The 24,477-nt window shown below is 38.0% G+C and overlaps 1 protein-coding gene across 1 annotated transcript in view; it reads left to right on the plus strand.

Moving 5' to 3' along the window:
• Positions 1-23,215, plus strand: part of LOC135472583 (FRAS1-related extracellular matrix protein 2-like) — a 63,350-nt gene extending 40,135 nt beyond the window's left edge. The window contains 21 exon segments of the mRNA XM_064752142.1: positions 722-871; positions 2,231-2,356; positions 2,766-3,014; positions 4,898-5,047; positions 5,933-6,142; positions 6,845-7,042; positions 7,791-7,952; positions 10,122-10,304; positions 10,878-11,008; positions 12,342-12,500; positions 13,193-13,400; positions 13,996-14,160; positions 14,782-15,076; positions 16,164-16,263; positions 16,921-17,113; positions 17,343-17,447; positions 18,121-18,248; positions 19,666-19,924; positions 20,873-21,060; positions 21,359-21,505; positions 22,067-23,215. Of these exon segments, the coding sequence (XP_064608212.1) occupies positions 722-871; positions 2,231-2,356; positions 2,766-3,014; positions 4,898-5,047; positions 5,933-6,142; positions 6,845-7,042; positions 7,791-7,952; positions 10,122-10,304; positions 10,878-11,008; positions 12,342-12,500; positions 13,193-13,400; positions 13,996-14,160; positions 14,782-15,076; positions 16,164-16,263; positions 16,921-17,113; positions 17,343-17,447; positions 18,121-18,248; positions 19,666-19,924; positions 20,873-21,060; positions 21,359-21,505; positions 22,067-22,543 (3,983 nt within the window). The 3' untranslated portion in view covers positions 22,544-23,215.
• Positions 23,216-24,477: the final 1,262 nt, after the last annotated feature.

A 24,477-nucleotide genomic window follows, 5' to 3' on the forward strand; every position in this document is an offset into this window, starting at 1 on the left:
TTGGCATAATGCTTAGTGTCCTTTTCCTGACGTGTGTACACTCCGGCTGGGAGGGGTGTCTCGCATAGTATCCTAGTGACTGGGCTGGGAATAATGCTTAGTATCCTTTTCCTGACGTGTGTATACTCCGGCTGGGAGGGGTGTCTCGCGTAGTATCCTAGTGATTTGGCGGGGCATAATGTTTGGTGTTCTTTTGTATGTGTGGGGTGTCATGTTTGGTATCCTTTGTTACTCAGTTGGACGTCATGTTTGGTGTCTTTGCCATCCTCTTTTAGTGAGGTAGCACTGCAGTTATGATGTCATGGTGATCATCCTGTTGCAAGCCAGCACTGTTCTGATCTGACCAAAGTAATTTGGACGGTAGCATTAAACATCAACCAGATATACCAAGTGACCTTTGAAAGGCTACATTCATCAGAATTCATGCCTTTTTTGTTCCAAGCTTTGAAATGTTATACATATTTAGCTAAATATGTATTTACATATATGATGAGTTTAGAGAGTTTGGTGCTGATAACATGACACATTTGTGCCCTTAAGGTGCAATTTGAGGAGAAACCAAGACCTTGAAATAAAAATACACAATCCAATATATCTGGTAGTTTGCTTTCGTGTACATGAGCTCACCACAATATGGCTGAAACACCACCAATGTGGTACTAAACCCCATTCATCCATGTATATGTACTCCAGTCACCCTTTTCCCTCTGTATTGTTGTAGGTCAGACAGAGAAGACCTGGTACATGTACCTCCAGGATGACAGCAAGTTTGAGGGTCTCGAGAGTGTTAAGGTGAGGCTGGCTGACCCTGTCCTGGCGGCCTTAGAGTCGCCATCTGTTGCCAAGGTCAACCTCATCGATTCTGAAGATGGTAAGCTTCTCTTTTACATGTACAGTTCTTCTAAGACTTTGAAAACTAATGTGCTACATGAACAGTTAAATGGTTCAAGGAGTGACCACAAAGTGCTGCACAGGACACTTATGATATAGTATATATATATATATATATATATATATATATATATATATATATACACACTATAGAAAAACATGACATACTCAATTTGTTGATTTAGCTTACTAGTTTCAAGGTATTATGACGGTTCTTCAGAGCTTTTTTTATTTCAACATATTTTGCGACAGCTGTATATACATACAGGTAGATTAAGCCATGGTGATTGGTCCTAGTTAATGAAGTTTGAACTTGCCCAGGGGAATATCCATGCAGAGAGATTATCTCCTGATGTTTTCTCTGTTAAGTTCAGATTTAAATTTCTGAATGATGTACTTTTCTTTGATTCCTTTGGTTTGTGTTTTATTCACCGATAATTTAAAGAAGGGCGTTATGTGGAACTTGGGCCCACTGTGTAGCATTTGCATATAAGAATGATTGCCGATCTTTTATCTGCCTCTTTAATGACACTTAATGCATAGTACACTTTATGTGTTAATGCAGCACTTCAGTTTTAAGAGTGTACTATAAAGTACGTGTGTGTATATTTACTACCTGGAAAGAACGTTATTTACGGTACATATATGCTGGAATTCACTAAAAATTTATACATGGAAAATATGTTAGTTGTAACTTGTATTTAATTGTCATTTTCTACACATGATTAAGGCATTAAAGCATGTTACATGTCACAGTGATCTGCCATTTCTGCTTTCAGTAGAAATTTCAGTGATACATACTTGTGGTAATTTATGCATAAGGAGAGTGGTATCAAGGGGCTTGCTCTTAGATGGAATTTGTGCGTGGATGTGAATTAAGGGTTCGTGCCTCATAATGACTCCTGATACAGGTGTAAATGTACAAGCTGTATAGTGGAATCATGCTACATACTTATAACATCAAGGATTTATACAAATTGTCAGTTCAGTGTTGGAAGGTGTTACTGTATCAGTGGTGTTAGGATGGTGTGTTTGATGTACATTACAGTGTTGGAAGGTGTAACTATCAATGGTGTTAGGATGGTGTGTTTGATGTACATTACAGTGTTGGAAGGTGTTACTGTATCAGTGGTGTTAGGATGGCGTGTTTGATATACATTACAGTGTTGGAAGGTGTTACTGTATCAGTGGTGTTAGGATGGTGTGTTTGATGTACATTACGGTGTTGGAAGGTGTAACTATCAGTGGTGTTAGGATGGTGTGTTTGATATACATTACAGTGTTGGAAGGTGTTACTGTATCAGTGGTGTTAGGATGGTGTGTTTGATGTACATTTCAGAGTCCACCGTCAATTTGGGGGAGGCTGAGTATGAGGTGGAGGAGAGCGTGGGAGAGGTACTGGTCCCCATCACCAGGACAGGCGATGTGTCCGGGGAACTCATGGTCATATGTTCAACTCTGGAGGGTAACAGGCAGATTTTATGCCAAATTTTGTCGTTAAAATTGGATCTGTTCTCTTTTGACTCTGCTATTTTCCATGCTATAGAAACATGATCAGATTATGATAGTAGGTATAATAACTGTAAATGCAGTATGAACCCCCTCAAAAACCAACATAATAAATTAAAAGCTCAAAAAATGTATGTAACTAAAACATGGCATAACTTTAAGAAATTTAAAATATTTAGGACACATAAAAATTTAAGGAACTTTAAAAGTTTAAGGAATTTAAGAAATTAAAAGAATTTTATGAATTTAAGAATTTAAACACTTTCCCAAAATGTTAAAATTGTTCTACAGGTGTATTTATAACATCTGTACGAAATATGGGGTAAAGTGTGAAAATCCTATGTGATGTCAAGGTTTGGTTTCAGGGTCAGCATCTGGAACAGTCCCAGGTACTGTGACGTCTTTCTCTGACTACATCACACGCCCTGAAGACTTCAGAAACATCATCCGCTTTGACAAGAACGAGACAGAGAAGGTGTGTAAGGTGACCATCATTGATGACTCGCTGCTGGAAGATGATGAGACATTCACAGTTGTTCTCACTCAGCCAATGGGAGGCAAACTAGGAGAAGTGAACGCCACAAAGGTCACCATCAAGGCCGATAAGGATGATGGTGAGCTGGTGATAGTCTGACTTCAACTCCGATGATGCTGTTTTTCAATTTACTGATTTTCATTTTCGCATAAATGTACTAATTTATAGATGAAATGCTAATCCATGCACATTTTCCGCCTAAACAAGCAGGTTTAAACTGTATAAAAATCCTCCTATGTTATAATGTTCATGTGCCTGTGAACTACATGTATGTTGCAGACAAGAACTTAAGAGAATGCCGCATAAACCAGCTTGTTGTAGATTTGTTCTGTTCCTCGTTGCAGGCTGTCTTTATTACAGTTGGCAGAAGGAGTTTCATGTAATAGTTTTGATGATTTGTTTTGAGCTTTCATGATGACAGATGTTTTTGTCATATTTCTAATTTTCTTCAGACACAGTATGACAAGCTGCTTTGGATTTCCTGTATGAGACACTTGCAACATTTGAGTGTACAGAACACTTTTGAAAAGTACAGAAGAATTAAGCAAAAATTCTTCATACTAAAATATTTGTTTAACTGGAACAATGGTTTTCCTTGTGCATTTTCTTTCATTGTGTTCAGAATTTTATGTGACTGGCTGACAATTTTATGAGGTGGAAGTGTGGCAGTTTATTTCTTATCCCTCTCTGTGTTAGCAAGCATAGGTGCATGTAAGGCAGGGTTTATAGGGTAGGGATAATCTAAAGTTAAACCAGACGGATCAAGATGTCAAGTTCTGTTTTCTGTCAGAAGCCAAATATTTCTGCCGAATCTATTCTCAAAGTATGTTAATGCTTAAACATATACTAATGCATGTAATCAGGAAGTAACTGAATACTGGAGGATAGCCATGGCATTATAGTATAAGTTTGTCAACTCAAACACTGACATAATCTATTAAAAGTGCTGAGTCCTACCAAGCCATTCATCATGCCATAAAAAGGTTATCAACAAGCCTTGAGGGAAAGTGGAAGAGAGGATTGCTTTCTAAACAGATAGATAGATGTGATACTGTGAGAATACCTGGCCTTCTGGGTTTAAAGGCATTTGACTTTCAGAAGCTGGATAACTACCAAGAGTGCATGATTTGGTTCTGAAGAAGCCATTTCCATTTAGCATGAAGACCTAGGAGAATTAATCTTGCATGCACGCCTAATTTGGCTCTTACTTGGATAAGCCTGTATGGACTGAATGGATGGATATCAACCTGCTGCAGACACACTTGTGACAGCCACTCCGACTTCTGTGGGACAAGGTCATGACCTTGACAAACTTTGACACAGCAGGGGCCATTCTCGTCACTTCTGCCAATTAGTCTTTGACACAAATTAATTTGGATTCATGGAATTCCAAACACACCTAGTAATCATAATGACTGGGTCAGTTTTTCTTTCATATAAAGAAGCTATTGTTCAGCCAGTTTTAAAATCTTGATCCATGGAGACAGGTTATTTTAGGCACCTTATTAAGGCACATTCCTTCATGAACACTTGGTGTCCTCATATAAGTGGAAAGAACTCATGAATACCCGTATTATGCAATGGTACATGTGTCATTTGAGGTCATTGAATACCTAATTTGTATATACCTAATTGTACTATTGTACACACAGATCAAACTGGAAAAACCTTCAAATTTAAAGAAAAGCTTAGAAATGACATACTTGATAGATATTTTGGATGTATTATTGAAAACACCCTGCTCAGTTTTGCCCTAATCTTATGTAAGTTTATGTAAAGTTTCCCTCAAAAGCAATAATAAGTATGGGCATACTTTTTATACGACATGGAACAATCAAACAGACCCAGAAATGTTCACAAAAGTTATTTGTTTTTTTAAATTTACATTTATGTCAAAAATATCAGTGATTTCTTTCTGCAGTAGGTAAACAAATCTCCACTGCCATTGTTTTTCTCTTACAGAACCTGCGTTTTACTTTGGAGAAGCAGACTACCAGGTGGAGGAGAGTGATGGATTCCTGGAGGTCAAGGTCTGGAGAACTGGAACTGATCTCAGTCATGCCTCCAGTGTCACTGTTAGGTCACGACGAACTGACCCCCAGACAGCTGAAGGTCAGTGCTGACTGCTCACTGTTTTGTCTTAACTATGAGACAGTTAAGTTATAACTGCAGAGGAAAGTTTCCCGCAAATGTGTTAACTGTGATCTGTCCACATTTGTATTGGAATGTCTCTGTTAAAGGGGTAATTGCCATTTTTGTGGTGAATAAATTATTATGTCTTCCTCCCTCCTCTCCCCCAAGAAATGGGTGTTCACATTTGATCATCTTTTAGGATTTATCTGTTGGTCAATATTTTGACATTGCAGCAAGGAATACTACCTTGTGCGTGCCCTCTCTCCAGAACTGCGGGAGAGTTTTTAATATAATTTGGTTTTAAGCCTGCATGAAGACAAGTCCCAAAAGAAGTGACCAATTTAGTATGTCTGTTCATTTGTCAGTATTTTGACATGATCAAACCCAAGGTTGAGTCATACCAAAGACTTAAAAAATTAAACCTCTTGCTGCCTTGCTTGGTGCTCAGCACTGAGAGGTTAGAGCAAGGAAACAGTACAGGTTGGCCCAGTGTCAGTATACAGTGACTGGGTGGGGTGTCATGTCAGGTTTCTTCAGTGGCAGCAACCCTTTGGCGACATGGACTTGCCCTTTCACAAGAAGACATAAGTATATGTACACACACTTATCATATGAATGAATAATTGTTAAGTACGATGTAAAAGCATACATACATAGTAATATAAAGCCAGTCTGAAGCTTGCTAACACTGGAAACAGCTCTGTTTATTACTTATTGCCCATCATTTATACCTGTATCACTACCGTATACATATCCATGTTTTTCAAAATGTCTTTTCTGAATATATTTCCCATCTTCCTCATAACACATGCTAAATACCATCTATGAATTCAGCAGATTTTAATCTGGTGTTTGTTTTTACAGCCGGCCTTGATTACATCGCCGTAAATAAGGTGTTGAACTTTGCCCCTGGGGTGACAATGCAGACTCTGCGTATCATAATCCTGGATGATTTGGGGAGGCCACGAGTGGAGGGGTCAGAATCATTTGAGCTGGTGCTGAGGATGCCAATGGATGCTATGTTGGGAGAACCCAGCAAAGCCCTTGTGACCATCAATGATACAGAAACGGACAGTGAGTTGGGATCAGTTTCATTACTTTTTGGATTAAGGCGTTCTCGCTCACTCATTGCCCTCAGCAGAGTCGCTTATCCCTTGACCAATAAGGTTTCAAGTGGGAAGGTTTTGTGAGGCATTTCTTTATACCCAGATAAACTTGTCAGCTATTAAATATTCTTGAGTATGGCATCAACTTCCAGACAAATAAATATAAAAGATAATGTTTTTAATGAAGTCTTTGCATGCTGTTGCAAAGGACTCAATAATGTGTACATACTGGTAAGGCAGATTTCAATGATTTTGAATGGATGAGTTAACGACTTAACGGCTTAATGACATTTCAACAATATTTCAACAATATTCAACAACAGCTGTATCACGGCAAAAACAGTGATTTTGAATTTGATCTGAATTTGATGCAAACATGACGAGAAAGTAAATGTATGGTTATGTTGTGATCTGATAAACGAATACAGTATATCTACAGTTTTCTAGTTTCTAAATGGTCAAAAATGAGAAATGGTACTAAATAAGATGTGAATATTGTAGCTGGTTGAGCAACCTTAGAGTGTTGATGCATCGCCTTCTGCTGAAGTGGCTACATAAGGTTGTCAGCTGTTAAGAAGTAAAAAACATGTACCTGAAAGGTTATGATTTTGAAGCTTTTACATGTATGTGATAATAAGTAGCATATTAAATATTTTGATTTTGTTCAAAGTTCCCAAGATGTCCTTTGAGAAGGCAGAGTATGAAGTGTTGGAGAACGACCAGATTGTAACCACGACCATCATCAGGACTGGAGATTTACGCCATGAGTCTACAGTCAGGTGTTACACCAGACAAGATACGGCACGCGTGGCTGAGGATTTCAATGAAAGACCCGACACAGATGAATCAGTAATAGTCTTCAGTCCAGGTATTCAAAGTCTCTCAGATTAGTAGCTTTTCATGATACTGACAACTTACCTGTAACAGCCTTTTAATGGTTGATCAGATTCCATTATTGTTTATTTTAATCCGGCGTCCACATGATATAGATGATTTGTCGTATCAACAAGAGAATATGAAATCAAAATGTAGTCTATATAGTCTTTCAGGCGATGCTGTTTGTTGAATGCTATAATCATATGAGATAGCTCATGATCTATTTTCGTTCAGCTAGTCAAACTGGACAGGTTGACTTGACAACCACACAGTGTGAAAGTGGCTTTACCCAAGCCATGTTTTACTGATTTAACATGCTAATCTGCATGAATGTAAATGTCCCACAGTGGGACATAACTATTGTTCTGACATAATATCTTCTAAACAGGATATTCCATTGAAAGTTAAGCAGCAGATTTCAACCAGATTTGCAGTACAAAAGAATAACCTTTGCATCAGCAGAGAATCAGGTCCATGAACTTTGTAACGTTACTATTCCTGAATTGAGAATAATACCACAATTTTGTCATGAAGGTCTAAAACTCATATAAATTGACAGTTTCTAAGGTAATTTACAATTTTAGCCCCAATATACTGTTTTGAAGTTAAGACTTTAATTTTTATGATCCTTGGGCCCGGTCCAGCCAGCATAATTCATACTAAGGCATAAAAAGAGTTCTTTGATAGGATTTAAGACATTAACTTCAATGCATAACTGCTACATCTTGTTGTTTTGGCAGGAGTGCGTGAGGAGATTTGCCGCGTGAGTGTGATTGACGACGGTCTGTTTGAGAAGCAGGAAGAGTTCAGATTGGTGCTGGGCACGCCTCTGAGTGAGTCAGCAGGGGGCGCTTTGGTCGGCCTTAACACCACTGTCATCAAGGTCAAGGACGGAGGAGACAGTAAGTGCTTTATTGCTTTAAACCTTGTTGGAACTGGATTTTAAATAGGTAGTGATGCCAAGGCTAGAAGCCAACATGATAGAGTATTTGTTATAAAATGGGGAAAAAATCAGATTTAACAATGCTTGTTCATTTCAGTGTAATACAGTTTGTCATGCAACTGAAAAATGTCTCCTAACTTGGTCATTTGTCTAAAATTGGTCATTTGTGTCAGAAAGCTGTATGACTCAGACAAAAAATGTGCCAATTCAACAAGTAATTTAAAGTGGTAATTAACAGAATACAAGAACTGTGGACTATATGATTTGGTTTATATAACACATGTAAAGGTGTGGGAATAAACACATGTAGACCATCTGATACGGCTGTTATGGTTTGTTACGAGTTGGTGGACGGAGGTGATGTACAGAAGTCAGGGAGAAACCACAAGAATGAAAAAAACGTGCAATGTACAAAAATAAACACCAGATGTGCTCACAGTCAAGTAATGTTCTATCGTGAAAAGGCATTTCATATATAGACACAATTCAGACTTACATCACTCCATGAGAACCAGAAGTCACATCCTTTACTACTGCTATCCAATGTATGGAACATTACCTTATCTGACACAAGGCAGTTCCCAGAATAGCTATCATAGAATTACAGCCTCTGTTCTAAATCACCTATTTATACATGTACACAAAGCATGCTTTATCAGTGAAAACATCACTAGTAATGACCACTCATTGAACATCCTAAAACATTTCAATACAACCTTATCTGTATATAAGTAGAACTGAATTTAACGTGCTAATTAATTGAATGTTAAAACTGAAATATCAGTCTACATTTCAACAACTGATAGCTTTGTCACAACCGACAACTACTAAAAGGAAAGAAAAAATACAACAATTAAACAACTGCCTGGACCTATCCTGATACAATGGTGTCTGACAATGTACCATAATACACAAGACACCTCTACTACATCAGTACAGTAACATTTCGTTTTAATAACAATATCATTTACACACATTATCTAACCAGAGGGGCAACTCTAAAACTCACCCCCTAGAGAGCTGCAACATCCCATTCAGTAAAGCAGCTACTGATGCAGGGCCTGGCAGTTCAGAATAACAATTATCTTAGCTGTGGTATAATGAAACATTGACAGACAATAGGTCTACGGTGTAATAACCAATAGTAAATAAACTAAAATATGCTGATGAAAATATGCTGTCACATAATAATACTGATGGCATAGTTCCCTACTTACATGTACATTAGGACTTTACATAGTACAGTCTCTATATGGTCGTGGCATCCTCTGTAAGGATTACAGTGGTACCGGGTATTACATAAAAATATAATGTAAACAACATACGAGAATCCTACAGCAATTTCCATGTTTGTACTTTAACGACCAAAATATAACTCGTGTTTATTAGCTCAAATTTTACTTTTAACTGCTAAAAGACATCTTGAAACACAAATTGAAGCCTTCTCAAGGTTGTGCTTGTTTACATTTACATAATCACACTTTGTTTTGAGAATTGAATCTGCTGATTTATGCAATGACATCTGATAAGACGAAGTTCTATCAACAGCGCACTAAAATTGCATGCATTCCTACTTACATGGTAGAAGACGAAAATTACGAGACATGATCTGTCTGAGCGTCTGCGATCTGCACAATTGCAAATCAAGATGGCGAGTGACCTTGATTGGTCACATGTACTGTGCATCTTAATTACACATACAAAAACAAATCTTTCAATATATACTGACTTCAGACAATGAATGAGGATTACGAAAAATGATGATTGCAAAAAACAATGATAGCTAATAAACTTCTGTGAGCTAATCAGCCCCAAACAGTCACGGAGATCTCCCAAGGCACATGAACATGCCAGTCACTGACAGTAGCCTAATTACTGAGTGCACCTCTTACACACAGCAAAAGTATATACATATAAGTAAAGATTTACACCTGTGTATCCACAAAGAATGAAATAAAAAAATGAAAAGTTATTCCAAACTTTCTAATTGCTGGTAAATTTCATTTAGGAGTCATGTTTGTGTATTTCATTTGGCATATCGCACGTCAACAAGGAGATTGAAATAAGTGGAACAATACTTTGCATACAAGCAACAGCAAGTTAACTATCGTGAAACGTTGTCTTTCAGAACCGGTTATTCGATTTGAAGAAACCAAGTACAGCATCAATGAACCAATGTTCCCATCGGAAACCGTGACGCTTAGAATTCCAGTCATCCGTAAAGGGGACATGTCTGGGAACTCCATCATCCGTGTTCACACCAAAGATGGTTCAGCCAGAGCTGGCCAGGATTATAATGGTATCTCTAAAGGTGGGTGGAGACTTTAGTGTTGTGGTTTTCAAGGGCAAAATATACCTGTATGTAGATTGCATGCATTCACATGTAGTATCCCTGGTAGGTACAAGCACTTTTTCTCTTGATGTTTCTGTACAGGTAATGCAAATAATACAAACATAAATCAATCATAGGCCTGTGAGGTCTCAAAATATGAACAAAAATCTGCAACCGTGTAACTTCAGCTTTGATTTATTAGTTGCATTTTTGCTTATGAAGCAATGACACCCTTTAGAAGATACAGTCTAGGCTATATAATTGATTTTAGGACTTACCTGTTAATTTAGGAAATGTTTCAAGCTGTTCCCCATGTAAATTAATGCAGTAGTTTTTACTGAAAGGTGTGTAAGTGTAAAGGCAACAAGAGTTGTCTCCCTTTAGTGTGCCCACCACACCTTTACTAGCAACAGCTACATTTACAGCTGCAAGCTTGAGTGCATAAAGGAATGACGCTGTTGTTAAAAATAATCTCTTATTGCACTGTACATTTTATTAAGCAAATACCTTATCATATCCTTATGACAGAAAATGAATCTTATTTTGTTTCAGAAATCCAGTTTGCGAAAAACGAGTCTCGGCACATCATTGAGATTGAAGTGTTATATGATGGGAAGAAGGAGATCCGAGAGTCGTTTACTGTCCATCTAAAACCAGACCGTAACATGATCGCTGATACCAGGGTAGGTCAATCCCAAAGAAAGAAGTACCAGCAACCACGTTAAGGGTAGATCCCTAGTATAGATTGGTAGATACCAGAGTAGGACACAAGAAAGGAAGGGGTTGATACTGGAGTAGGACCCCAGTAAGGAAGTGGTTGATACTAGAGTAGGTTCCCATTAAGCATTTGTTACCGGAGTAGGTCCCAAGTAAGTAGTTGATACCAGAGTAGGTTCCCAGTAAGTAGTTGATACCAGAGTAGGTTCCCAGTAAGTAGTTGATACCAGAGTAGGTTCCCAGTAAGTAGTTGATACCAGAGCAGGTTCCCTATAAGTATTTGATACCAGAGTAGGTTCCCATTAAGTAGTTGATACCAGAGTAGGTTCCCTATAAGTAGTTGATACCAGAGTAGGTCCCCAATAAGTAGTTGATACCAGAGTAGGTTCCCTATAATTAGTTGATACCAGAGTAGGTTCCCAGTAAGTAGTTGATACCAGAGTAGGTTCCCAGTAAGTAGTTGATACCAGAGCAGGTTCCCTATAAGTAGTTGATACCAGAGTAGGTCCCCTATAAGTATTTGATACCAGAGTAGGTTCCCTATAAGTAGTTGATACCAGAGTAGGTTCCCTATAAGTAGTTGATACCAGAGTAGGTTCCCATTAAGTAGTTGATATCAGAGTTGGTCCCCAGTAAGTAACTGATACCAGTGTTGGTCCCCAGTAAGTAACTGATACCAGTGTTGGTCCCCAGTAAGTAACTGATACCAGTGTTGGTCCCCAGTAAGTAACTGATGCCAGTGTTGGTCCCGACTAAAGAACTCTTACACTGTATGCTGGCTGTAAGACTTCCCATATTCAATCTGATTCTTATGTCTAACATTGATATATGCTATATACACTTACAGTACAGCACTTGTACTCACTTTAAAATAAAAACTCAAAATATGTTTGTCTTTTTTGTTGGGGGATGGGTCAGTTATCTGGTAAGGTGATATCCCTTGGGTTATGCTGGTTTTCAGTCACCCGTAAACTAATAACTCATCTCATGAGTTAATTAATTTTATTTCATTACCGTTTTACTTTATATACAAAAGAATACTTCACTCATGAGGCACATTGTCATTAATTCTTTTAATTGAGTACAGTTTTAATGTTTCTACAAATGAATAGTTCCTTGACTAAAACGTATGTATCTAATCATGATTCACATAACCTGTCTCTTAGTTTATTTTTTTGCTTTTATTTTTATATTTTAATATTAAGTAGAATGGGCACATTAAGCACTAAAAGAACAGATCAGTAGGCACTAACATTTGTTCTGTAATGTGACAACTGATGACATTTCTTGTTTTAACAGAACAACAACAAGGTGATTGTATATATTGAGGAGATGAACAAGCTGGCTGATGTGGCCTTCCCCATGAGACCTCTGGTGATGTCTCTCAAGGACTTTGACCTTGTGGGTGATGAGGGGCTGCCCGCACCAATCCAGGGTTATCCAGTCGTCTGTGTCTCTGTAAGGATGCTCATTACACACTTGAATAATGGAATTGTTTTGTCTCTCCTGCAATGAAAAAGTTAGTTTGTAGCAGCTTTGTGATGACACAAGCTAAAAACATTTTGAAGAAAATTTCATTTGAATTCAGAGATTTTATTGGATCCAAATTCATATGTATTTTTCCGTTTCTTCAGTTAGATCATAATTTATTTAGCCTATCAATTTGTTGTTCGGCCAGTCAATGAACTTACCAGCTATAGCTCTACAGCATTTTCATTTTTGTTTTACGCACATTCGGAAATGGTATTTTTGGGGGAAGTTATGACTCAGAAATTGACACACAATTTGTTTCAGTCCCAAAATATTTTAAATTATTAGAATTGTATATGTTGAAGATCACTAGTCACATTTATACCAAGTCTACTAGTACTGGGCCTCTTCATCCTATGCTGAGCTTGAAGCAAGGTAGTACCAAGACGTACTGATGTTAATTCTTAGGTGTGACTCAACTTGGTATCGAGCCCTTGATCTGTCATTTATTAGGCAGGTGCTCTATCCACTACACCACTGCAGGTGGATGAAGAGGAAGGAGGGAACTATGTATGGCCTTCATTCATTCCTTTTGTTACAGTTACTCTTTGGTTGGCTTATTAGAGATGGTTAGATGAATTGTATAGAGATAACTATCATGATTTTGATTGTTTCACCAGTCCTGTAATCCCAAACACCCTGACTTTCCCAAAACTGGGTCACTGTGTGAGAAGGAAGGGATCAATGACACAATGACCCGATTTCGCTGGAGGACTGCTGCACCGAGCGGTGTGGATGGTGTGACCAGTGACTTACAGAATGTTGAATCGCAGACCTTCTTCACCAACACACATTCTATTGCTCTGGACAGCATATACTTTGGAGGAGGTAGGCAGTTATATTGTAATACGTCAGGCGATGAAGGGTATGTGTTGTATAGGATATACTGATAAGGACACTGTGTATGTATTCTCAAAGCAACAATGTTTTAAGTGAAGGTAGGTGTTCAATACTTGAACTTTACTAAATATTTAACCACCACTGCCAAATGCAGTAACTTTCAGGTTAAAAGTGATTAAACTAGGTTTCTTCACGAAGTGGGAGAGTTTTACAATGTAAAGCAATTCTTGTTTAATGTCAGCAGTTACATGTTATTAATTTTTAATGGATGTATAATTTTTGTGACACTTTTTATGCCACACTTCAGCAAAACTGATGAAAATTATTTACAGTCTATCTGTTTGTCTGTCTAACTGTCCATCTGTTCACCTGTCATACTATTGTTACCATGCAATAACTACGTCAAATATTGCTCAATTTTGATAAAATTTAGTGTGTAGGTAACTGTTGTACTTTGTGAAACCTGAAGTGTGAAAAACGTTCTTAGCCAAGCATTAATGCTTTTTGCATTTTTACATATTCTCTTAATTTACTTTGAGCCTTGTCGCTGCAGTCACTGACCCTGCTCTCCCCTTGTTTTCAGGTAGTCGTGTCCAGTGTGGGGCAAGGGCTGTGAATAACGATGGTGACCCCGGTCTGGAGATCCTCAGTGATCCAGTCACAATCAGTGATACAGAAGGGCTGTGTATGGCCAGGGTCATGAACTCTGTGGGAGCAGAGCCATTCACTGCTAAACTCAAGTACACAGGTATGCCCTTCATGACCAGTGAAATGATGGTGCAGCTTGAATCCCTGTTTAAAGAAGTTATACTCAGCAGGAAGTACATTTCGAGCGTAATAGAAATTCAGCAGTCACTACATGTAATGTGTGTATATATATATATATATATACATTTGTTTACACCTGATATGCAGAACTACAAGGTACATAAATTTTCACGGGGCCTTTGGGGTCTGGTGGTTAGCAATCTAGCACACCCCAGTCACCCAGGAGCTCTCATCAATGCATTCCCTGTGAGTTCAAGTCCCGCTTGATAAGCTGGCTTCCTCTGGGGTCATATGTGAGAAGGTCTGCCGGTAATGTGTGGATAGATCTCCTGGGCTCTGCCCATTTTCCTCCCAACATAATGTTGGCCGTGGTTGTATAAGTGAAATGTTCTTGAGGACGGCATAATACTCCAATCAAATAAATAGGTAAATTTTCAAAATCTGTCTGCTAATTGTTAGTGCCATGGTGCCTCCTGGAGATATGCTCACATGACCTCACATGACTTGGACCAGCAGGTGAAAAGTCAGCTTGTATGTCCTTGATTTGATATTGTTTGCAGTTATTGTAATGGCGCTGATGAGAGTTATCTCCCTTGTTCAGGTCCTGATGATCCAGATCACCCAAACAAAGTCCGCCTCTCTGTCTTGGTTCCTCACCGCGATGGCATGCTGCCTGTCATCTCCACACGTGTCTTGTCAAACTTTGAGCTCGCTCTAAGCCCTGATGGATTCAGAATCGGACAACACAGCTGCTCTAATTTACTGGATTATGATGAAGTCCCTACAGAGTTTGGTTTCATCACCAACCAAACCAAGAAGGAATCTGTGATTGGAGAGATGGAACCATACCAGTACAGCAGGGAGATGAGGGGTGACCCCACCCTCAGATTCTACAAGTGAGTTTGTGATGCATTACCAATGTGCCACTACACATACAAAAACATTAATACTCTTCAAGAAAAAGGAACATGTGTGACATGATTACTGACATTCCAGTTTTCTCATCGTGGAATGTGGCTGAAAATGAACCAGTTTTCTCATTGTGTAATGTGGCTGGAAATGAACCAGTTTTCTCATCGTGTAATGTGGCTGGAAATGAACCAGTTTTCTCATTGTGTAATGTGGCTGAAAATGAACCAGTTTTCTGATTGTGTAATGTGGCTGGAAATGAACCAGTTTTCTCATCGTGGAATGTGGCTGAAAATGAACCAGTTTTCTCATTGTGTAATGTGGCTGGAAATGAACCAGTTTTCTCATTGTGTAATGTGGCTGGAAATGAACCAGTTTTCTCATCGTGGAATGTGGCTGGAAATGAACCAGTTTTCTCATTGTGTAATGTGGCTGGAAATGAACCAGTTTTCTCATTGTGTAATGTGGCTGGAAATGAACCGGTTTTCTCATTGTGTAACGTGGCTGAAAATGAAAATGTAATGAATGAATTGCATTGAAGCAGATTTATCGTGTGAAAATTCCCATATACGTTTCTTTTTGGGCACCGTGCATGTATGTATAGGTATTTCAAAATTTTAGCATTTGTTTTTGCATTTAACAATTGTAGAACTTGGAGCTATTCAGTGATAAAAGACATTAGTTCATATAATCGCAAAAGTTACTTTAAGTTTATTAATCCCTGTTTTTGCGTCAATTAATGTGAGATAGGGGCTGTATATACTCAGTCTGTTCTCAGGTGGCATGGTAAAGTCTATTTGAATTTATCACCACCCTTAGTAGTTTCAACAAGCAGCTCTAAAAGTCGCTTTGTGTGTCTCTTGAATGATCAGCCAGGAAGTTAGTCAAATTTTTGACTTCCTATTATTTGACATTTGCATTCATTTTATGAAAGAGGGGCCTGCATGTAAGATGACATGAACTTTTTAATGGATGTAGTAGCTATTGAGAATTGGCAGTTGTTTTCATCTGCAAGCGATACATATTGTACTGATATTATTGTGTATATTGAAAACTTTAGAATTTGTTTTTCAGGAATCTGGACCTTGAGGCTTGTATTTGGACATTTGAGTCATACTATGACATGTCAGAGCTAGTGCAGAAATGTGGAGCCACCATCACAACAGATGGACAGGTATGCATTAGTCTCATTGAGGTAGTCATTTTACTGGATAATGATAGGACTAGTGAACACAATAAAAAAATCTAAAAAAGTGATGCTGTATCTAAAAATATTCCAATAAATGCTTTTTTAGAGGTAATTATAGGTAAAGAAATATTACTTTCAGTGATGAAACTTACGTTTTCCAAAACGTCTTTCACTGATAAATATCAATAACTCTCAGGATCAGGCAAAAGGAGTAAATTAGTCGTGAACAAAATAGACCTTTCCAAATCATCAATCAAGAACATGCAATTAAGCAATCATAAGCAGTATTGATGTCCCACACGTGGGAATGCAAATGGTCAATCTTTCTGTGACGTCATGACATCACAATGGCTTCACAGGGAATGGAATGAAAGGTAATGTCATGAGAAAGGGTGATGGGATATTGGATGAGTTGGATCCATTCATTTTAGGTCACCTGCAGTAAATATATTCAAAACTTTTGCATGTTATGCAAGAATGTGCATTGTTTTCTTTAGATGACAGGAAATCTTTAATAGCCCAAGTGTTCTGAAATGTTTTGCAGATGTAATACAATTTTCTCACATGCAAAGTTAAATTGACCACATATTCAGTGAAGTATATTTGAGATGTTACCTGGCAACATTGTTGTTGTTGTACCAGGTGCGAGACCTTGTCCAGTCCTATGTGTCGCTGAATGTACCGCTGTACGTGTCTTACATCCTTCACTCGCCCGTGGCGACTGGCGGCTGGCAGAACTCTGATCTTCAATCAGCGCTACAGCTCACCTTTGTCTACGACACTGCCATCTTGTGGCAGAATGGGATTGGCTCACCAGAATCAGCTGAGCTTCAAGGTCAGTTAGCCCACAGTCGTAGGCTATAATCCTGTTGTGGTGAAATATTACAGGAGTTGTCATGTCCAGGTATTAAACTTGAAAACTATCACCAACGGGGATTTCTAATGAGAAAATCATGTGTATAAATGCCTAAAGATTATATTTTTACAAGTTTTTACAATGTTTTAGACGGTGTTTTACCTGTAGTTTGCACTGGATCTTAACACACTGTGTCTTTACCACCCAGGGTACCTATATCCAACCAGCATGAGAGTACAGGAAGATGGACGTCTGGCGGTGAACTTCAAGACCAAGGCCAGATTCAGGGGACATTTCATCCCAGCACACCCTGGTCTGTATTGATGTGTACTTGTTACAGTAAAAAGCTTTCAAAAAGAAATCAATAATTTACATGTAATTCTCTCTTATAAATTTGACATTATTGTTGAAATACTCATATGAAAATCAAATTGCCTAAATTACATTTTGGACAACTACTGCAATTTGATGTAATTTGATTGTGTGTGCCATAACAAGGGCAAATGGTCAGATCCTAGTGAATTTTTTTAAGTTTGGGGAGAAAGTCATCTCTACTGGGATTACTTAATGGGGAGACAACTGTGTGGACAGGAGAATTGATGTATTTATTTATTTATTTGATTGGTGCTTTACGCTGTATTCAAGAATATTTCACTTATACGACGGCGACCAGCATGATGGTGGGAAGAAACTGGGCACACCCCGGGGAAAACCCACGACCATCCGCAGGTTGCTGAGAGACCTTCCCACGTACGGCCGGAGAGGAAGCCAGCATGAGCTGGACTTAAACTCACAGCAACCTCAGAGAAGCTCCTGGGTAATTACAGTGCGCTAGCCCGCTAACCAACTGAGCCACGGAGGCCCCCAGAAGAATTGAATCATATATATCTATACATACATATATATATATATATATATATATATATATGTATATATATATATATTTCTGTTTGTTAAAATGTGTCACATTTCCCTTTGCCTTACAGACAGTGGCCTGGAGTCAACAGTGATGTCCTCAAATAACCCTGAGTTGACCTTTGATCTCAAATTGATGCGCAGTGAGCCGACCTTTGACCAGCCTGTACAACAGTGGGAGTTTGTTTCAGACTATGCTGTGAGTTTGCTACCACTGTGTGATTGAATTATTGATACACATTTTAATGCTAGATGGAATGGCATTTCAGATTCATTTGGGACAAAATATAACTGGTTCCTGAATAAATGTAGGCACATCTGTGAATTTCTTCATCTGTTTAGGACCTTCAGAAAGTTTTAACATTAAAGGAGAAGAAAACATAAAATGATGCCAACATCACATGAAAGAGCGTGAAAACTTACTTGCAAATGTGGTATTTAATATTTGTTTTTTTATTTTTTATTCTATATTTTTGTTTAGTGGGTATTTAGGACCATCTCTTGGTATATATCATCTTTGCATGATAATGTTCTAAATAAGTATGAGATGCTTGTCTAATGAATTTTTTAGAATGTTAATAATGTAAATTTATATCCAGACACATGCATTTAATCATAATTATGATAATATTTATGAATATAGTAAAATATAAAAATTATCACATTTCACATTGAACACATTTGTTAGCTGAAAAGATCAAATTCAAGCGCAAATACAAATATTGAACATGTGTTACATCCTCATTTGTACTATTAATACTCAAGAGATGATACAGAAAATATTTTAGAATGTCTTTTATTGTCTTTAAAGAGAAATCGAAAAGAGATTGGAAGACTACATTTACATGTGATTTTTTGCACTCTTTCATGTGAACTTTATGTAATGTTTATGTTTTCTATACATTTCAAGTTTCAGACAAAAACTTCTTGTCAGTGTGATCAGTCAGTCATGACAATATTTTACATTACAGAACAATCATGTATGGCACATTATGTTGTGAGTAGAGTGTAGACCAAGCTGCTTTGATGATTCTTGGAAATGGCAAAGCTGCGGCCCATGAACAGTGACACAGCCAGAAAATGATTGCTCCCTTGAATTTCAAACAGTTTGATGACATTTTTCTCAGTTATCACTACAAACATAACTGACTCTACCAACTTTACAAAATGCATTTTAAACATGAAAGCGTCTTACTATTATACATATACATATATTTTTTTCGAGAACAGTCTCATGGTTATAGTTCAGGGACCATATTTTTGGCTAGAATGTTTATTAAAAAGGGGGATACATGTGGCGTCTAACTGGAAGGTCTGGTAGCAGCCTTCCAATGTTTGTGGGTTTCTCTTGGCCTCAACCCACTGCCGTATACAGTAAAATATTCTTGATTAGAGTGCAAAACACCAATCAAAAAATAATTACAAGTGAGATAACTACTTTTTTAGTTTCATTAAAAATGTAACATTCTTATATATTCATGATAAAATAACTTAAAAATATGGTCTTTAGGGAAGATTTTGGCTGCTCATATTACTGATATCGGAATGGCCATGGATATTTCCTTGGTCTGATTTATAATGTAGAAATCTTTCCAAGAGAAGAATTTGTTTTTCAGACAAGGGACTACTCTGGTACATACACCATCCAGCTGATACCCTGTACTTCCACTGACCAGACCTACAGTCAGCCAGACAACTGTAACCCACGAGATGCTGTGACCTTTGACCTTCCCATCAGATTTCAGCAGATCAGTGACCCAGTCCCCACCGAGTTCAGTCTGAACACTGACTTCCATCTGCTGCGCCAGAGAGATTTGTGGTTGTCTGATGGGTCTGAGGGATTTGCCTCAGAAACAGATGCTGCATTCTTACCAGGTATGAAATCATGAACTGTCGGTACAGGTACATGTATGTAGATCATCATCTACTGGCCACAGGATCACGAAGCTGTCTTGTCTCTGTCTATGTTGTAATTCATGATCTTATTTTTGAACTTGAACGTTCATTTTAATTAGAAGTTGACTGTTTTGAGTACTCAACATTCCCTAGGAAAGGTACTCAACATATCAACATAAGAGGAATCCAGTGTCAGCACAGTGTGAGCTGGACCAGTGTCATGCCTGGTGTCTTCAGTATGGTGATCCAGTGATGTAGTGGGTCCAGTCTGCTACAAGGATAAACCATCATGACCAGAATTTTGTTGACAGCAACGTAGAACAACAATCAAACAAAAACATAATGACCCACTGACACAAAACTCGTGTACGTCAAAATTTTATTAAACGCATGTATCAGCACTGCACATGTTTTGGCTAGCTTTTGTGCCAGGGGTTTAAGAATGGATCTGGGAGTGGTACGGGAAATGTATACATTGTCTGCAGTGTCATGTGGAGGTAGTGGAGGTACAAGAACACGAGTGAAAGACTCATGGACTTTTGGCTTTAATCATTCTTCACAAAGGATTGTGTTAAACATAAATTCATGAGGAAAATGCCTTTAATGTGTGGATGAGTTTTCCAATGCACAGCAGTGCAGCATGGCATCATCTGTTCACTCACCATAGTGAAAGTATCTGATGACCATTTGAGAAAACAGACATGCTTTATTTAAGAATTTCCCATACAGGTCTTTCCTGAATGGTTTTGGCTGCAAAGTACAGCTCTGGAAAGATGGCATTTTTGTTGAGGGTGATGTTTTACTTTGGTCTCGCACGCATGACGCACTTGTAAATACTGTATGCATGCATCATTGCTTATCACATTTTTTCTGGTTGCATGTAATTTTTATTTATAAAACATTCACTGTTGAAATCTGTCACTTCAGGGGATTCTATATTTGGACGTATCAACGTTGACCCTGTTCAGAGCTTGGGAGACGCATTCAACCTCAACATAGAGAAGGTTTTCCTGTGTACAGGCAAAGATGGCTACATCCCCAAATATGATCCCAAGAACCAGGAGTATGGCTGTGTGGCGGAAACTCCTAACTTACACCATACATTCAAAGTTCTAGTGAGTTTCATACAGAAGAATAATCGTGACATTCAAATATCACAAAGTAATAATGTTCCACATATATATATGTACATGGCATGTGGGAAGGTCATCCAGTAACTTGTCAAAGGTTGGTGGTTTACCCCAGACACTCAACCCACAAAACTGACCACCATCGTTTAAACGAAAGATTCTTACAAATATTGAGCTAGTAATGTTAGCTAAACAATATTGTGTACATTTTGGGTATCAGTAATAAATGCTGACCACAACTCATGTTGGATATTATAATTTTAATGTGTTTACTCACTTGTAGGACAAAGGCTCCCCCAATACAATTGTGAGTGACTTCCGTGATGTTCCGTTTGAGGCGAGGTTAGCCATTGATGACCCAGAGGCTTTACCATTGGTCAGCCAGCCTGGAGCAGACGGCTTTTCTCTCAGTGCTCAGCCTTTATTTGGGGTAAGACTTAAGTCAAGGTTCAAATCTTTTGATAAATTTTTCTTAAATTTTCATTTGTGATAGAGTTATCATAGATTTATTATTCCTGGCTAACTTTGACCAAAGGATCTCATCGTCATTATGTTTGTCTGTCTGTTATCATAAAATCTTCAGAAGAGATTCAGGTCCCTTTGTTGGGGAATTATATCACTTTGCTGGCGAAGTCTATCGAAGATAAATGTTCTCCTCTTACATTATTTTATCAATGCAAGCCCATTGAGGTGAAATTGGTATTTTAATTTAACTGACATGATAGATGGTCCTGAAGACTGAATCTTACTAAATTTTCATTTATATCAGGGATCTCTGACCTACTTTTTTGATGTTAATATATGTATTTGGGATATCAGCTTTTGTCAGCAAAATGTCTCCCAAATACAAGCAGGTCTGGTTTTTAAAGCGTCATTTTTAAAAAATCAAGCCAAGTTTCTAGCGTTGCTTTGTTTTGGTAAGAGATATGTTAAGAGTAAGTTTTGAGGTATATACATGACTGTTATTTGTCTTTCAATTTCCTCATTATAGGTTGACCAAGGTCGACAGTGGTTCCTTCACTGTATATACACCATTCGTTCCAAACAAAATTCACAACGCGGCATTGGTAAGCGAAGTGTTGATGAAGAGTTTCATATGATGAGCATCTTAGGCCGAAGCAAGCGTTCACTCCAAGACATAGAAGGCATCGGAAACAATCGTGGGACGAATCTAGCCAGAGTCAAGCTGAATTACCAACCTTCCAAAAGCAACGATGGCGGCGATACAGACAGAGGGAACACAGAAAACAAAGAGGAGAAGCCAGTTTTAACGCCAGTGCTCATAGCTCTTGTGGTGCTTTTCGCTGTTATACTTTTCTTGGTAATGCTTTTAGTTCAGCGCCGTCGAAAGCGATCAACGCCACCTGCCTCACCAACAAATACCATAACAGTCATTGGTAAAGGCGGGAAAACAAGGGTGATATCTTCAGGACATCCTAACAATGACCCAGATAATACCGAAGTGTGAGTTGGGGATCACAGAAACATATTATATACAAAAGATCAGGATCCGTCCCTTTAAAGATGTAGGATTTTGAAGTGCTACAGTGGGTTATGGGATAGCTGCTGGATGCAACATTTACAGCGAACAAATGGGACAGGTTTCAGCTGAGAGATTGTGGTGAATGCCAGTTGTACAACATCTAATTCAGTGGACAAAGATGGCATGAACGATTTACTCGTGTAACAAAGGTTCACAGCAAGAAATGCTCATGATACAGTAGTCTTACACAAGAACTAACCATGAGACAAAAAGAACTTACCAAAGTTACTTACCAAAGCAAGCTTTTTCTCGTGTATCTTTCATGACGTACTTCACTCTCAGTGTGCTATGAAGGATTGCTATATATCTTACAGTGTAAATTGGTGTGAATACTTCTGGCAAGAACACTTCTGGGTGTTATTTTTGTGGAGTGAAAACTATACATGTTCTGGCCATGCTTACAGGTAGCTACTACAGTTGTTGCTGTGCCGGTGACATTACCTTTAAATACCGTGACTTGTATACAGTACAAAACAAGTTAAAACACTTATAAGCCACTGTTGACTGCCATTAGTCCTTAGGCCTAGTCACCTTCAGCAGATAAAGACTTATGAATTGATGGTTGAACAGGTTAGATGCCTATTAAAGGGTGATCTAGTGGTGAGCCAATCTCAAATCCTGAAGGAATCTTTAGCCTGCTTGTACTGAGTTAGGATAAAACCCATTCTGACCTGGTTTTACACAGAATTTGTTCATTCATTGTGCTTACACTAACAACAGTCAGAAATAGCTCTACATGCAAAAGCTCAAATATCTGGTGCTTTACAAATTGTCATCCTTGGCTGCTGATCTTGGGAGTTACGCAAATTTCTATATGACAATCTGCAGACTGATTTTGCTAACCTCATTGTGTGGAATAATGATCTCAGTAAATCTCCACATTGATGTAGTATTAAGGCCAGTGAACACTCTGCCCTGGCTTACAGATTCTGACACCTGTACATGTTGACCAGCAGGCACACTTCATCCTTTGCCGCGATGTGAAACCATGTGATCATTTTCCATTTATTGCAATTTTGTCTGAAAGAAATTTGTTTCACTGATTAAGACAAGAGGGTTGAAACTCAGAAACTTTTATGCTATTGTATACTTTCAGCATACAGTGTATATGCATACAAAGCTATGCGTTAAGACAGAACTGGTAAACATTAAAAAAAAAATTTTTCAGTAAGATATATCGTAGGATTGTTGAGTTTTCACCCAATAAGTAAGGTGCCATGTCATGAAAAGCTGCGCCATTTGATCATATTGTGACGTCAGTTCTCTTGTATACATATTGATAGCATTATAACCTTAACACAGTATACTAATTGCACTGTTTGAAATAGATATCCATGTAAGTGTTGTTATAGAGCCTACTCACATTATTTTCTTTAGGTTAAGCTTACATGTTTCATTAAGAAATTTGTCATTTCAGTTGCAGTGTTGCTAAATCTATTGCTATCCATTTATTTTTCACAAGGTCTGCAATTTTGTTCATTATTTAACATCAGGATTGGAATCATTCTGCCTTAGTATGCATTGTTCTATTTAGCAGTCAGGTAAGGTTATTTAAAAGCTTTTGTGAAGTTAAACAATTTCCTCTTTAAATGTTACTTACCATTTGTATGTGAATTTGATGAAGACGAGATAGAAGCGGAAATAAAACCTATAGAAACAGCTTAAAATCAACAACAAAAAAACAAAACTTCCTTTAACTAAGAGGCTAAACAGCTGTGTGAGTTGGTTGGTAAAAAATTTAAAATCGTACATGAAAGATTCGCAGCTACCCTGTATTGCGACTTTGGGGCTAATATGAAATGTAAAAACTTAGCCCTACAATATTTGCTGTCCAGAGAACTTTTAAGCTTTACCATTTG

The sequence above is a fragment of the Liolophura sinensis genome, chromosome 8 (genome assembly GCF_032854445.1).
Source record: "Liolophura sinensis isolate JHLJ2023 chromosome 8, CUHK_Ljap_v2, whole genome shotgun sequence".
NCBI classification, from domain to species: Eukaryota; Metazoa; Mollusca; class Polyplacophora; order Chitonida; family Chitonidae; genus Liolophura; species Liolophura sinensis.